This window comes from Talpa occidentalis, unplaced genomic scaffold (assembly GCF_014898055.3).
Source record: "Talpa occidentalis isolate TD23 unplaced genomic scaffold, MPIMG_talOcc4v2.1 talOcc4.6, whole genome shotgun sequence".
Classification (NCBI taxonomy): Eukaryota; Metazoa; Chordata; class Mammalia; order Eulipotyphla; family Talpidae; genus Talpa; species Talpa occidentalis.
This window is the reverse complement of record NW_023604972.1, coordinates 139,518,673-139,531,843: the sequence shown is the minus strand read 5'-3', so window position 1 is coordinate 139,531,843 and position 13,171 is coordinate 139,518,673. Positions and strand designations below refer to the sequence as shown.

The window sequence follows — 13,171 nt, the reverse complement described above, 5'->3', positions numbered from 1 at the left end:
GCCCTGGGCCTCGGCGCGCTGCCCGCGGGGGGCCGGCTCGGGGCCGCGTCCCCGCTGCGACGTCCCCGCGGGCCGGGCCCCCAGTTCTCGGCGCCCCGCCCCGCCCCGCCCCGCCCCCGGGGCCCCCGTTCTCGGCGCCCCGCCCCCGGGGCCCCCCGCTGTCGGCGCCCTGGCCCCGCCCCCGCCCCGGGAACACCCCCCCCCCCGCTCTCGGCGCCCCGCCCCGCCCCCGGGGCCCCCTGCTCTCGGCGCCCCGTACCCGCCCCGCCCGCCCCGCCCCCGGAGCCCCGCTCACGGAGCCCCCGCCCCTCGCCCCGCCCCGCGCCGCGCCCCGCCCCGCGCTGGCCCGGCCGCCCTTCCGGTCGCGGCGCCGGAAGCGGAAGCGCTGGGCGCGCACTTCCGGGCGGCGCAGGTGAGGCCCGGGCGGGGGTCGGGGCTCCTCCGCGCCCGTCCCCGCTGCCGGCCGCGGCGCTCGGGGCGGGGGGCGTCCTCAGGCCGTGGGGGGGCCGTCCGCGGCCGTCAGGGGCGTCCTCAGGCCGTGGGGGCGGCGTCCGCGGCCGTCGGGGGCGTCCGCGGGCCGTGGGGGGCGTCCCCGGGCCGTCGGGGGCGTTCTCGGGCCGTGGGGGGGCGTCCTCGGGCCGTCGGGGGCGTTCTCGGGCCGTAGGGGGCCGTCCGCGGCCGTCGTGGGCGGGGGCGCGAGCCGCGGGGCCGCCTCGGGCGGGGTGTCCCCGGGGGCGCCTTCCGCGGCCCGGGCGGCCCCCGGCCCGAGGCTCAGCCCGCGCCCCCCGCGCCCGGCCTCTGCCCCGCAGGCGCCGCGTCCGCCCGGCCGCCATGCGGGAGACGGACCGCGAGGCCGTGGCCACGGCCGTGCAGCGGGTGGCCGGCATGCTGCAGCGCCCCGACCAGCTGGACAAGGTGGAGCAGTACCGCCGCCGCGAGGCGCGCAAGAAGGCCTCGGTGGAGGCCCGGCTGAAGGTGCGCGGGCGGGCGGCGGGGCGGCCGGAGACCGGGCCTCGGCGAGGCTCCGCCGCGGGGGTGTCCGCGCCCCACGGGCTCGGCCTCCGGTAGATGGTGGGGGGGGGCGGCCTGAGTCGAGGGCCAGTCGGGGTTGTCCTGGAAACCGGAGGGCGCCCCGCAGAGGCCTAGGAGAGGGTGCTCAGGGCCTGCTCCCCCGACCGCCGGCGTCCCCCAAGACACTGCGGGCCCCCGGGGCCAGCTGGAGCCAGGGGAGTGTCCAGACACGGGCAGACTGGCCACAAAGGGTCGCTCGGCCTGTGTACCATCCCGCTGCGCGTCCGGCCAGTGCGGGCCCAGCTGTGCCGTCGCAGCCACAGGAACCCGCTGCGTGGGGTCGCAGGCCCCGACACCCTTCCCGGACCTGGCGCGTCCTTTCCCCCTTGCAGGCCGCCATCCAGTCGCAGCTGGACGGGGTGCGCACGGGCCTGAGCCAGCTGCACAGCGCGCTGGGCGACGTCAAGGACATCCAGCGCTCGCTGGCCGACGTCAGCACGGACTGGCGGCGGAGCATCAACACCGTGGAGAGCCTGCGGGGCGTGAAGGACGCTGTGGTCCGGCACAGCCAGCTGGCCGCCGCCGTGGAGAACCTCAAGAGCATCTTCTCAGGTGGGTGCAGCCGCGCGGCCAGACCCTGGGACTGGCCAGCGGGCGCCTGTCAGCACATCAGCCGTCTCGGGCTGGGGCCAGCCACGGAGCCTGGTCCAGGCCGATGCGTTCAGGGATCCGCTTTCTGGCTTTGATCTCCTCTGCCGTGTTCTGCCCTCCGTTGTCTCTTCCCACGCTGCCCTTGGCTTTTCCCGCGCCCATCATGGCATTGGCGCCCTGTTCCACGGGCCTGGCACCTCTGCTCTGAGGGAGCCATGCGGCCTGCCCACCCCTGCGCTGGCCCATCTCGCACCGTGCACTGTGCCGGGCCTTCCTCTTGGGCGTCTTCCTCTCCCTGTCACGGCTCTCAGGCCCCGGGGGTTCCCGTCCACACTTCTGCCCAGTCCCAGTCACCGGCTTCTGGCTTTGCTGTGGGCGGGGTGGGGGCACCTCATCACCTATGCCTGGCTTTCCTGTCCACACCTAGCGAGGCCGCTGACGTGATCTGCTGCGGACATGCTCCTTCTGGCGTTTGTGCTTCTCACCTGTGGGCTTCTGCTCTTGGATCTTCCGCTCCTTTGGGGACGATCCCTGCGGGTCATTTCCTGATTTCCTTCGCATCCCTTCGGTTTTTGAGCATCTTTAAGACCAGTTTTAGCGTCTTTCCTCGGGAGGCCCGGCGCCTGGTCTCTGCCGGCGCTTGTCTTTGGTTTCTTCCCCGGGAACCTCCGTGCTCCCTGCTGGTCTGTGCTTGAGAATCGGCGCACGCTGGGCATGGTCTCCCCTTTCCCGAGGACGTGCCGACTCCTGCGCTGCTCTGCCCTTTGGTGCCGCCGCTGGTTCTGTTGAGGGCTGAGGGGTGCACTTCATTTCTTCAGGGGCCTTTGGGCACAGGGTATCTCTGGTCTCCCTGCACACAGGGCTTAGGGCTTGACATCTGGTTTCCAAAGGGGGGCCAGGAAGGTGAAGGGGAAAGTGCTCACCTGCGTTCCTGGGGTCACCCAGCTGGAGGGGGCGGCCTCACAAGCAGCAGGCAGGCCGGGGCTTGTGTGTCTACCTTCCTCCCATGAGCCGTGTGCAGACCACCCCCCAGGCCCGGCAACCACTGGTGTCCAGGCCGGGGCCACTGGGGTAACAGCCAGACTGAGGACCTGAGTCAGTTGTGGTTGTGGTCCTGCTCCTACCCGGAAGTGATGGGTCTTCAGTGGACTCTGGAGTGGTCTGGCAGGGGCAGCTCCCGCAGTCTCCCCTGCTCCCGCTCGGACCCCGCTTCTCTGGGACGACTTTCACCATGTCGTTTTTGCTGTGGTTTTTACAGTGCCTGAGATTGTGAGGGAGACGCAGGATCTCATCGAGCAGGGGGCGCTGCTGCAGGCCCACCGCAAGCTGATGGACCTGGAGTGCTCCCGGGATGGGCTGATGTGCGAGCAGTTCCGCATGGACAGTGGGAACACGCGCGACATGGCCCTCATCCACAGCTATTTCGGGAGCACGCAGGGGCTTTCGGATGAGCTGGCCAAGCAGCTGTGGATGGTGCTGCAGCGGGCCCTGGTCACTGTCCGGCGTGACCCCACCCTGCTGGTCTCTGTGGTCAGGATCATTGAAAGGGAAGAAAAAATTGACAGACGCATTCTTGATCGAAAAAAGCAGACGGGCTTTGTACCCCCCGGGCGGCCCAAAAGCTGGAAGGAGAAGATGTTTGCCATCCTGGACAAAACCGTGACGACCAGGATTGAGGGCACGCAGGCGGACACCAGGGAATCCGACAAGATGTGGCTCGTCCGACACTTGGAGATCATCAGGAAGTACGTCCTGGACGACCTCGTCGTGGCCAAAACCCTGATGGTGCAGTGCTTCCCACCCCACTACGAGATCCTGGGCGCCCTCCTGCACATGTACCAGCAGGCTCTGCGCGCCCGCATGCAGGAGCTGGCGGCCGAGGACCTGGAGGCCAGCGAGATAGTGAGCTTGCTGACCTGGGTCCTCAACACCTACACCAGGTGAGCCCACGCCGCTTGCCTTCTCTCCACGGGCACCCTGCCGCTGCCTGCAGCGGCTGCCCGCTGCCCAGCGACATTTCCCTCAGGCCTCCGAGTTGGCCTTTGAGCGGTGCGGGGCTTGTTTCTGACGTCACGTCTTCCCACTGCGCTTGCCTGGTCCTTGCGGCCGCAGCCCGGCTCCCCCTCGGACGGGGGCAGCCACACCACCTCGGGCTTCAGTGACCGGCCGGTTTTCCCTCCGGCACAGTCTGCTAGAAACAGGGTTCCCCTTTCTGCCTTCGGCCTCGAGGTTTTGCCTTGTCTCGGGGTGTGGGAGTCATGTCTTCGCGCTCTTTGGGTGCTGCAAGGACTCCGAGACCAAGAGGCTGGCCGCTGAGGGGGGTGCCCTCCCAGTCCTATGTGGTGTGGCCAGGCCCCGCTGAGGACCGGGCCGGGTCTTAGCACTTGTCCCGTGGCTGCTGCAGAGTCAGCTGGCGCCCATCAGCAGTGAGGGCTAGGCTGCAGCTGGACAGGACAGGGCGGAGCAGCACAAGGAGGCGGCAAGCCACCGCACCGGCCCTGGTGGCCTTTCTCGTGGGGACACTGAGTGGCTGTGAAGCAGGCCGTGGGCTCCATGCGCCGGGCTCCGTGGGCCGCGTGTCTGTGCAGACAGCGTGCTCCGTGCAGGCGTCGGCCATCGCCTGGTGGCCGCCAGAAGGTCTTTTTGAAAGACGCTCCCCTCCGTTGGCACCAACTGGAAGCCGCGCGTGCCTGGCCGTCCTGACCTGGGTGCTGGTGCCCCCCATCCGTGTCCCCCTTGGCCAGGCCAGCTGCCCAGTCCCTGGCTGCCTGGCTGGGCCAAGGAGACGGCCCCTGTGCCGGGCGCACCGTGCGCGGGGAGCTGGCCCGATAAGGCGTCTTCCTGTCTGGCTCTTGGCCACAGCACAGAGATGATGGGGAACGTGGAGCTGGCCCCAGAGGTGGACGTCGGTACCCTGGAGCCTCTGCTTGCCCCCAACGTGATCTCGAAGCTGCTGGACACGTACATGTCGACACTCACTGTGAGTGCGCCTGTGCAGAGGCCTGTCCGCACGGCCCCTGGGGGCTGCGGGCTCCGGGAATGCCGCGTCCTGGCTAGGGGGGGCGGGCGGGGTCCGTCTGGTGGCTGTGTGCCCTCCTGGGTGGGAGTGGGCCTGTCCTCCCCACAGGCCAGAGGACCCTGGATACCCTGAGGTGCAGAGGCACCTGCCCCTGGAGCCCCGAGCTCAGGTGTGGGGGATGGTGGTTTGTGGCTACCCCGTGGCCTCTAGGCTGAGGCCCTGCCACGGTGAGCCTAAGGCCAGAAGGTGGGGGCCGCCGCATGGCCCTGTTGGGAACAGGAGCCGGAGCTCTCTGGCCTGGGCTGTGCCCAGGGCTCACCAGGGTGGCCGAGGGCACATCCTCCACCAGGCCCGGCCTTGTCCTCCGCTCAGTGGCTGCCCAGTGCTCTGCCTGCAGGCTGGTGGGCTCCACCACGTTGTCGCCTCTGAGGGGCTCGGGCCGCCCCAGCTGTGCTGGCCGCTGCAGCTGCCCGGTGATGCGCGTGCGGCTGGACTCAGGGCCCACCTCCCCTCCTTCCCGCACCTCTGGGCGCCCATAGTCCAACATCATCGCCTGGCTGAGGAAAGCGCTAGAAACGGACAAGAAAGACTGGGTCAGAGAGACGGAGCCGGAAGCCGACCAGGATGGGTACTACCAGACCACGCTCCCCGCCATCGTGTTCCAGGTACCTCCGCGGCTGGGTGGGGTGGCGCGCAGGGAGTGAGGACATGGCTGTCTCTGGCCTGAGGGGCCCAAGGGCCTCCTGGCCCCACAGTTGGCCCAAGCTCACTTCAGTTTTCTTGTCTTTTTTGCTGGTAATTGTGTTATTTGTGTGACGCTCGAGTCAATTTGGTGTTTGGGGAGTGGTGAGTGCTCCCGGTGGAGTCCAGTCTGCTGGGCGCGGGGGCCTTCCGGGCTCGCGGCGCTCCCGAGCTCTGCTGGGCCTCGTTCCCGCACTCCTGCTCCGTTGGGGGCCGGCCCCCGCCTCGTGGGGGACTGAGCAGGACCTGCGGGCCACGTGGGTCCAGCCCCAGGGGCAGAAGTGGCCCATTTCAGGGCCACCAACTGCAGTGACATGCCATCCTCACCCTTTCCTTTACCTGGAAACTGGCGTCCCATCAGACTGCTTGTCAGGACCACGGCCAGCACCGCCCTCGCCCTGGTCGGCCAGCTCTGGCACGAGGCCCCTGCCTCCTGCAAGCCCCCGCACAGCCTCCCAGCAACGCTGCCCAGGGTCACTTCCCAGAGCGGCCTGGCCCGGCGGCGCCGCGAGAGCGCGCCCTCCTCTCAGGCGCTTGAGACGGTGCCCGAGACGGGTCCCCGGGCGTCGTGTGGCGAGTCAGGTGTTTGGACTGTTACTTTGCAGATGGTTGTGTGCGTTTTCTGTGAGCTTGGACCGTCGTAATTACCAGTCGGCAGGAGGGCGCCCCGCTTTCTTGTGAGCTGGTGCGAGAATTTATAAGCCGTTTAATTTTTAGATGTTTGAACAGAACCTTCAAGTGGCTGCTCAGATAAGTGAAGATTTGAAAACGAAGGTGCTGGTTTTGTGCCTGCAGCAGATGAATTCGTTCTTAAATAGGTACGGGCTTTCCCAGCACGCTGATCGAGAAAGTGTGCGTCTGTTAAACTTGAAAACAAACGTTTTTGACCTTTAATATTTTTGGCACTGCTGTCCCTGGAGTTCAAGCCAGGAGAGTCACCTTGTCCCTAGAACCAGGCGGTGGCGTGGGCCGTCTCCTGCTCCTCCTCGCTGGCGGGCGGGCAGTACCGCGGGCTGTGGACACGGCCGTTTTTCTCAGACCCGCCTCTGCTTGCTGAGGTTCCTGGGTCACCTGCGTTCTCACCCCTGGGCGGGTGCCCTGAGCGCCCCCCTTCCCCCCGGGCTCAGGGTTGTGCCTCTGGAGTGTTCTCAGGGAGGCCAGCACGCAGACCTCACCATCGCCACTGTCCCCGTCCACCCTCCCTGAGCCAGCCCCAGCACCTCGGCTCTGGCCTCTCCGGGGCTGCCTGCTGGATGGTGCTGCCCCTCAGCACTGGCCTCTTCCTGCCTTGCTGCGTGTCAAGAGCCCAGTCATGGCGCACGGGGAAGCTTCCCGGGGCCTTACCCACCCCTGCCCTGCTGCCCTCCCTTAGGGCCTCCAGCCCCAGGTCCCCCCAGTCCTCCACCCCTGGCGCTGAGCTGGTCCTTTCACTGGGAGGAGGGGGGTCTTCTGTAAAGAGGACCTTGTCCTCAGCATTCTCAGCAGCTCGGGGTCCTGGCCAGCGCAGGTCATCGTGGTCACCTTGCTGAGTTGGTCAGCGCCCCCGCCCGCCGGAGCGATTCCGGGTCGGTGTAAAGGGACGCGCGGTTGTCTCAACTGTCTATTTTGTTGACATCCAAAGAGTTGGCCTTATTTTTTTTCTTAAAGATTTATTTTATTTATGCATACAAGAGCTGGGGTGCAAGCCAGAGGTGTGGGGGTGAGAGGATTCACCAGAGACAGAGTGGGGAGCAGAACAGGTAGATCTACTGAAACCCACTGCTGAGGGGAGCAGCGGGGAGACAGGAGGGGTCTGCTGTGCCCTGTGGGTAGCTCCCTGGCAGGGGATCACACTCGTGCTGCAGCTTCAGAGATGAGACTTTATCCCTGTGCCCCCAGGGAGGCTGAGAGTTGGACTTATTTTTAATTTGATTTTTTTAGACAGAATTTCAAAGGGGGCTTTCTCTCTGACGTCGATACCCCAGGTCGTGTGGAGTTCCTAGGCAAAGTGCGTGTCAGAAAGCGAGACGCACGGACCTCCCCGCGCCGCGGGGTATCTCGTAGGTAGAAACCAATTCCGTTCCGAAGCTCGGATTTACCAGACCACTGGGAATGGCCAGCTTCTCTGTTTCTGTCCACGTGGACCCTCCAGGGTGCGGTCAGAGCCCCTCAGGTGCTCTCCTTGACCCGGCGATGCCAGCTGCGCCGACACCTGTGCACCCACCCCGCCCTAGGTACAAAGAGGAGGCTCAGGCATACAAGGAGGAGCACCTGCGGAACCGCCAGCACCCGCCCTGCTACGTGCAGTACATGGTCGCCATCATCAACAACTGCCAGACCTTCCAGTGAGTGCCCGCCCGCCTGCACCCGCCCACCCACGTGCCTGCCCACGCGCCCTGAGCCGGCCTCGCCTTGCAGGGAGTCCATAGTCAGCTTGAAGAGGAAGCACCTCAAGCAGGATGTGGAAGAGGGCGCGGCCCTGGGCCAGCTCAGCATGGACGGGGTTCTGGACGCCATCGCCACGGAGGGCTGCGGCGGCCTGCTGGAGGAGGTCTTCTTGGACTTGGAGGTGCGAGCCGCGCGGGCCGGGGTCCACTGGGCGCTGAGCAGGGGCCGCGCGGCGGCAGCTCAGGTCCAGCCTTGCTGGAGCCAACTGGCCCCAAGCGGGGCCCGGAAGAGAACAGCAGGCAGCAGGCCAGTCAGACCTACCCCAGACCTCAACACTGACCCGGGCCAGGCACTCATGTGCCGCACGGCGGCTGCAGTTGGAGCAAAGGCTTGGGTTAGGTGTCCACCTAGCAGCAGGTCTGCACAAGCGCGGGGGTTTGCACCAGGGAGCGGGCAGGAGCTCGAGGACCGAGTACCCCATGGGGCCCACAAGCAGAAACTGCCCTCGGAGGCCTGGTTGTCTGCGAGGTTCTCAAAATGATTTAGGAGACAAATGATGTGCGTGCGCCTGAGAAACATGTCAAGGTTTAAGAAATGACAGAAGGTAGATAAACGTGAGTGGCCATTTCGCAGAAAAAGAAATCGTGAGTGTGCAGCAAAAGCCTGACCTTGCTGGCCTCGCCACCCTCCCGGCCTTGCCGCTCTCTCCAGCCGGGTCAGGCCGGCGGGTCTCGCGGGTTCACATTGTGCCGTTCGCCATTAGGAGATTCCCCGTGGAGACGCTCGCCACAGCGTTTCTCATAAACGTGGCGCCAGCAAACGTCCGGCAGAGCTGGGCGAGAGCAGCCGGGCCCGCTGGGCCGGCCTCAGGTGAGCCTCCCCTTTCTAGCAACATCTCAACGAGCTGATGACGAAGAAGTGGCTGTCGGGCTCCAACGCTGTGGACATCATCTGCGTCACCGTGGAGGACTACTTCAACGACTTCGCCAGGATCAAGAAGCCGTATAAGAAGGTCGGCGAGGGGCAGCCAGCGGGGCGGGCCCCGGGGCGGTCTGGAGCTTGCTGCTGTGCGGGTTTCGGGTCTGCTGCTGTTTCTGAGCTGCTCGCATGCTGAGGCCCTCAGTGGGGGGGCGCCTGGGCTCTCCACCTGCTGCTCTCCGCCCTTGGCTGCCACCCTGTGGGCTCCTGGCCTCCGCCTGCTGGCCGCTGTCCAGCTTTGTCTGCCTTGGGGCCCCTCACACTGGCCAGGGCCACGTCCTTGGCCCCCAGCACAGCTCCCGCCCCTGAGCAGACAAGGCTGCGGTGTGGCCGGGTCCAGCAGGTCCTCACGCTGCATGGTGCCCCTTCCTCGCACGCCCTGGTGCCACCCCTCGAGACGGCGGCTGCAGCCCCATCTCCCCATGCGCCCACACGCAGCCCTGGGGGGTCTTGGCGTGGAGGGCAGGCCCAGCCGCATGGGATGGCACCGGCAGCTGCTCTCTGGGGCACCATGGGGGCACCGTCAGTGGGGTCCCACGACGCTTCCTTTGACCTGCAGTTGTCAGGAAACAGGGAGCTCCGGGTGGGGTCTTCAGGGGAGACCTGAGCGCCTGCCCGACTGCCTTGCACACACACAGGGAGGGGGCGCTGGCTGCGGGGGGAGGGGCTGGCTGCAGTGGGGTGCTGGCCTCACACCCACTGCCCCCCCAGCGCCTGACAGCTGAGGCGCACCGGCGCGTGGTGGTGGAGTACCTGCGGGCCCTGCTGCTGAAGCGCATCTCCTTCCGGGGCGCCGAGGAACGCAAGGAGGGCGCCGAGCGGATGGTCCGTGAGGCCGAGCAGCTCCGCTTCCTATTCCGCAGGCTGGCTTCGGTGAGTGCTTGCCCTGCTGTGCCGGCCAGGTTCCCTGGTGGGGCCCGTGCAGCAGGCCTGTGGGCCCAGGCAGCTAGCCCGGGGTACCTCTGTCGATGCTTGGACTCCCCAGCTCCGCCCCGGGGGCTGGGCTCCCGCCACCTTGCCCAGCCCTGGGGAGAGGGGCATCACTTGGGGCCTGCGACGGCCGTGACAGAGGGCGCCACCCTGCACTCCTGCCCCCAGGGCTCTGGCGAGGATGCAGGCGAACACTGCGACACGATTGTGGCCGTCGCTGAGGTCATCAAGCTGACTGACCCTTCTCTGCTGTACCTGGAGGTCTCAACTCTGGTCAGCAAGTACCCCGACATCAGGTGAGGGCGCCCTCCTCCTGGCCGCGCGGGGGAGGCGGCTGGGAGCCCCAGGTGACACCCCTGTGCCCCAGGGACGAGCATGTGGGGGCGCTGCTGGCCGTGCGCGGCGACACCAGCCGGGACATGAAGCAGACCATCCTCGAGTCACTGGACCAGGGCTCGGCGCAGGCCAGCCCCGACTACGTGCCCCTCTTCAAGGACATCGCTGTCCCCAGCCTGAACGTGCCCAAGCTCCTCAAGTAGCTGTGCCTGCAGCCGCCCGGGAAGTGGACACTGACCAGTGCCTCGGACACCGCTGCCCAGCGTGCCTGCGTCTGCAGAGCCGAGACTCGGGGAGGCCCCGCTGCAGTGGCCCTGCGGAGCCTGGGGCCTCAGCCATCAGGAAGCCTCCCCTCAGCCATGGTCAGCAGCAGGAGCCTTGGGCTTTCTGAAGCGGCAGGGGACCCCGACTTCATGACCGTTGCCCCGTTTGCACTGTTCCCCCTCCTCCCCAGCAAGTCAGTGGAGAGCGGCCCCTGGAATAAACAGGGGCCCTGTGCCTGCACCTGTGTCTTCCTGGCGCGGCTCCTCAGAGTCCCCTTCTCGGGACGTTGCCAGGGTCGGGGGCCCCTTTCGTGCTGGGCACTTCCTGGACCCGGAAAGCAGGGGTGAGAGTGCATCAGAGAGGGAACCCCAGACAGCCTGAGGTCACGGAGGCCTCTGTCCAGAAGGGTTCCCCAGGGTGGTTGGAGGCTCCTGGGCTGCCTGGCAGGCACCCACTCCCGGGACATGACTTGGCTGGGTGGCCCCAGGACTTGGCTCCCTCCCGCCCACCCAGTGGCCATCTGCGCAGCGACTGGGCAGGGCAGCAGGCCTGTTGGGGGACGGGGACCACGCCAAGCAGCTGCACTTCTGTCTGTCAGAGCCCAGAATACGCTGTCCTGCGCCTGGACACCCTCGGCAGCCCCGACCGAAGGCCTTGTGAGCATGTGTGGTGCTCGGTGTGCCAAGCGGTCTCCGAGGGGCGCTTACAGCTCCCCTGTTTGAGGTGTCTGTTTGGGCAACTGGGACCCCAGGTGCTGCAGTTGGTGCAACTGGGTGGGGGGCGGGGTCCACCTGGGAGCCAGACTCCATCTGGGGACACCCCTGGGAGGTGTAGGGGCAGGCATGAGGCTCTACCACACTTTGGCCCCCCGCCAGCAGGTCTGGCCCTGCCAAGGCCCCCCACTTCCTCCAGCAGGGCCACCTCCTCTGGACACGTGGGTGCCGCCTGCCTGCAGAGCTGTGAACACGCTGCACACTCTGGGCTGGCGGGAGCAGCCGTGGCAGGTCTGGCGGCTCTGCAGCGGCCCCCCGGGGACGCTAAGGCACAGTTCTGTGATCAGGTCACGAGATTCATGGGCGGAAAGCCCCCACTCGCCGCTTAGAATGCACTTCAATTCCGGTCTCCGCAGAACCGCCACTTTGTCGCCTCCCCCGCGTCTCAGACCCCAGACACCTGTGCTCCAGGCTGCCACAGAGTGGGCCCAAGTCCAGTGTTCAATAAATAGGAATTCTTCCCCAATAGGAAATTTTACAAGAGTTTTCCTAAGGAAATACATTCATAGGCCTTGGTTGACATTCTGTTTTACAACAACGAGGTTCTCGTTTATGGAACGTGCCCCAGGCCTGCCACCCGGCCGCTCGCAGGGCAGGAGGCAGCGCCGGCCGAGTCCCCTGCCTGTGGCAGGGCCGGCGACCTCCAGCCGCACGTCCAGTCCCGTCGGCAGCCGCGGGGGCGACTGCCTTGGCCATCACTCGTCTCCTCGACAGCAGGGCTGGGCGGTGGGCTGCAGGAAGGCTCTCGCCAGGACGCGATGTGCACCGGCCGCCCGCAGGCCCTCGGGAACGTGACCGCAGCGCAGCCTGCGTCCTGCCCCTCCCTGGGCCGAGAGCCGGCACTGACCTCTTCCGAAAGTTTACAGGAGTGTCTGGAAGCCCGCTGCCTTCAATCCCACGTCAGCTTCACGCAAGGCCCTATGTCTGAGGGTAGCCACGGCGGACAAGGCCTTCGGGCCTCCCCACTAACCACAGACCCCCCATTCCCTGGGGACGGCTGGACCATGGTCTCCCTCCGGTGGCCTCCAGCCTGGCGGCCTCAGAGGAGCCCAGGTGGGGGTCTGAACTCTGCCAAGTCCCCGCAGACCAGCCCCGCCCTGCCGCGGCCAGGAGGCCGCAGTGGCCCCCTGGCCGGGGCTGGACGCTGAACCGCGGCCGCTCGCTGCATTGAGGCCCCGCAGAGCGGGAGCCGCGCCAGGAGGCGGCCGGGCAGGCCCGGGGGTGGGGGGGCGGCCCGGTGCCCAGGAGGTGTCCGCGGAGGTGTCCGCGGAGCTGCCGGTGCGAGGCCGCGGCGGGCGGGGCCTGGTGCCGCCGAGCGCCGGGGCGCAGGCTGGGGGGGCGCGCGGTCACAGCGGCGTCTCCTCCTGCTCCAGCGCGAGCGGCGCGGGGCCGGGCGGCTGCAGCGACGCGAGCTTGAGCAGCGCGGGGCGGCGGCGCGCGCGGGGCCGCTGGAACGAGCGCCGGCTGTGCACGCGGCGCGCGGCCGCCGACCTCGCGTGGGCGCCCGGCGGCCCCCGGCGCTCCGGGCCCGGCCCGGGCTCGGGCTCCGCGGGGGGCGCGGGGGGCGCGGGGGGCGGCGCCGGGGCGGCGCCGGGGCGCGCGGGCGCGGGACCCGGGCGGGCGGCGGGGGCCCCTCGCGCGGGGACGAGCGTCCGGTCAGCGGCGTGTCCGAGCCCGGGTCACCTGCGGGAGAAGCCGGCGTGAGCGGGCGGCCCCGGCCCCGCGCCCAGGGGTGCGGCTCCCACGCCCGCCGGCCGCGCCCCCACGGCCTCGCCGCGGACACCCCGGGACCGCGCGGCAGGGGCGGCGACGGTCGCGACCTCCTCCCCGACCCGGTCTCGCGGCCCCTCCTTTCCAGCCGCCACCTGGGTCCCGGGAGCGCCCCTGGGCCCCCTGGGGGGACGGCTGCACCCCCACCTGGACCGAGCCCACAGAAGGGGCACCGGCCGGGAACTGCCCGCGGAAAGCAGGTGTCCTGTGTCCTGCCACCACCCCCTTGCGCGAAACCCCAAACCCTGCTCCTCCGCCCTTTGAAGGTGAAATGGGCACCACCTCCCAGGGCCCTGAGAGCACCCCCCAACCCTGCCCGGGTCAGGGGGCA

The 13,171-nt window shown here is 68.0% G+C and overlaps 1 protein-coding gene across 1 annotated transcript; it reads left to right on the top strand.

The window, feature by feature from the left end:
* Positions 1-817: 817 nt before the first annotated feature.
* EXOC3 (exocyst complex component 3) lies at positions 818-10,780 on the top strand. Its single transcript, XM_037529831.2, has 12 exons — positions 818-975; positions 1,404-1,623; positions 2,921-3,602; positions 4,525-4,642; positions 5,221-5,346; positions 6,140-6,240; positions 7,636-7,746; positions 7,820-7,970; positions 8,679-8,801; positions 9,479-9,640; positions 9,866-9,993; positions 10,065-10,780. Exons 1-12 carry the CDS (start codon positions 832-834, stop codon positions 10,234-10,236), a joined length of 2,238 nt encoding a protein of 745 aa, XP_037385728.1. The 5' UTR covers positions 818-831; the 3' UTR covers positions 10,237-10,780.
* Positions 10,781-13,171: the final 2,391 nt, after the last annotated feature.

Excerpts from the sequence above, each read along its gene's own strand:
- EXOC3 (XM_037529831.2), top strand. The coding sequence starts at position 832 with ATGCGGGAGACGGACCGCGAGGCCGTGGCCACGGCCGTGCAGCGGGTG. Across the intron at positions 4,643-5,220 it reads CGTACATGTCGACACTCACT|TCCAACATCATCGCCTGGCT; the intron begins GTGAGTGCGCCT and ends GGGCGCCCATAG. Across the intron at positions 6,241-7,635 it reads ATGAATTCGTTCTTAAATAG|GTACAAAGAGGAGGCTCAGG; the intron begins GTACGGGCTTTC and ends ACCCCGCCCTAG.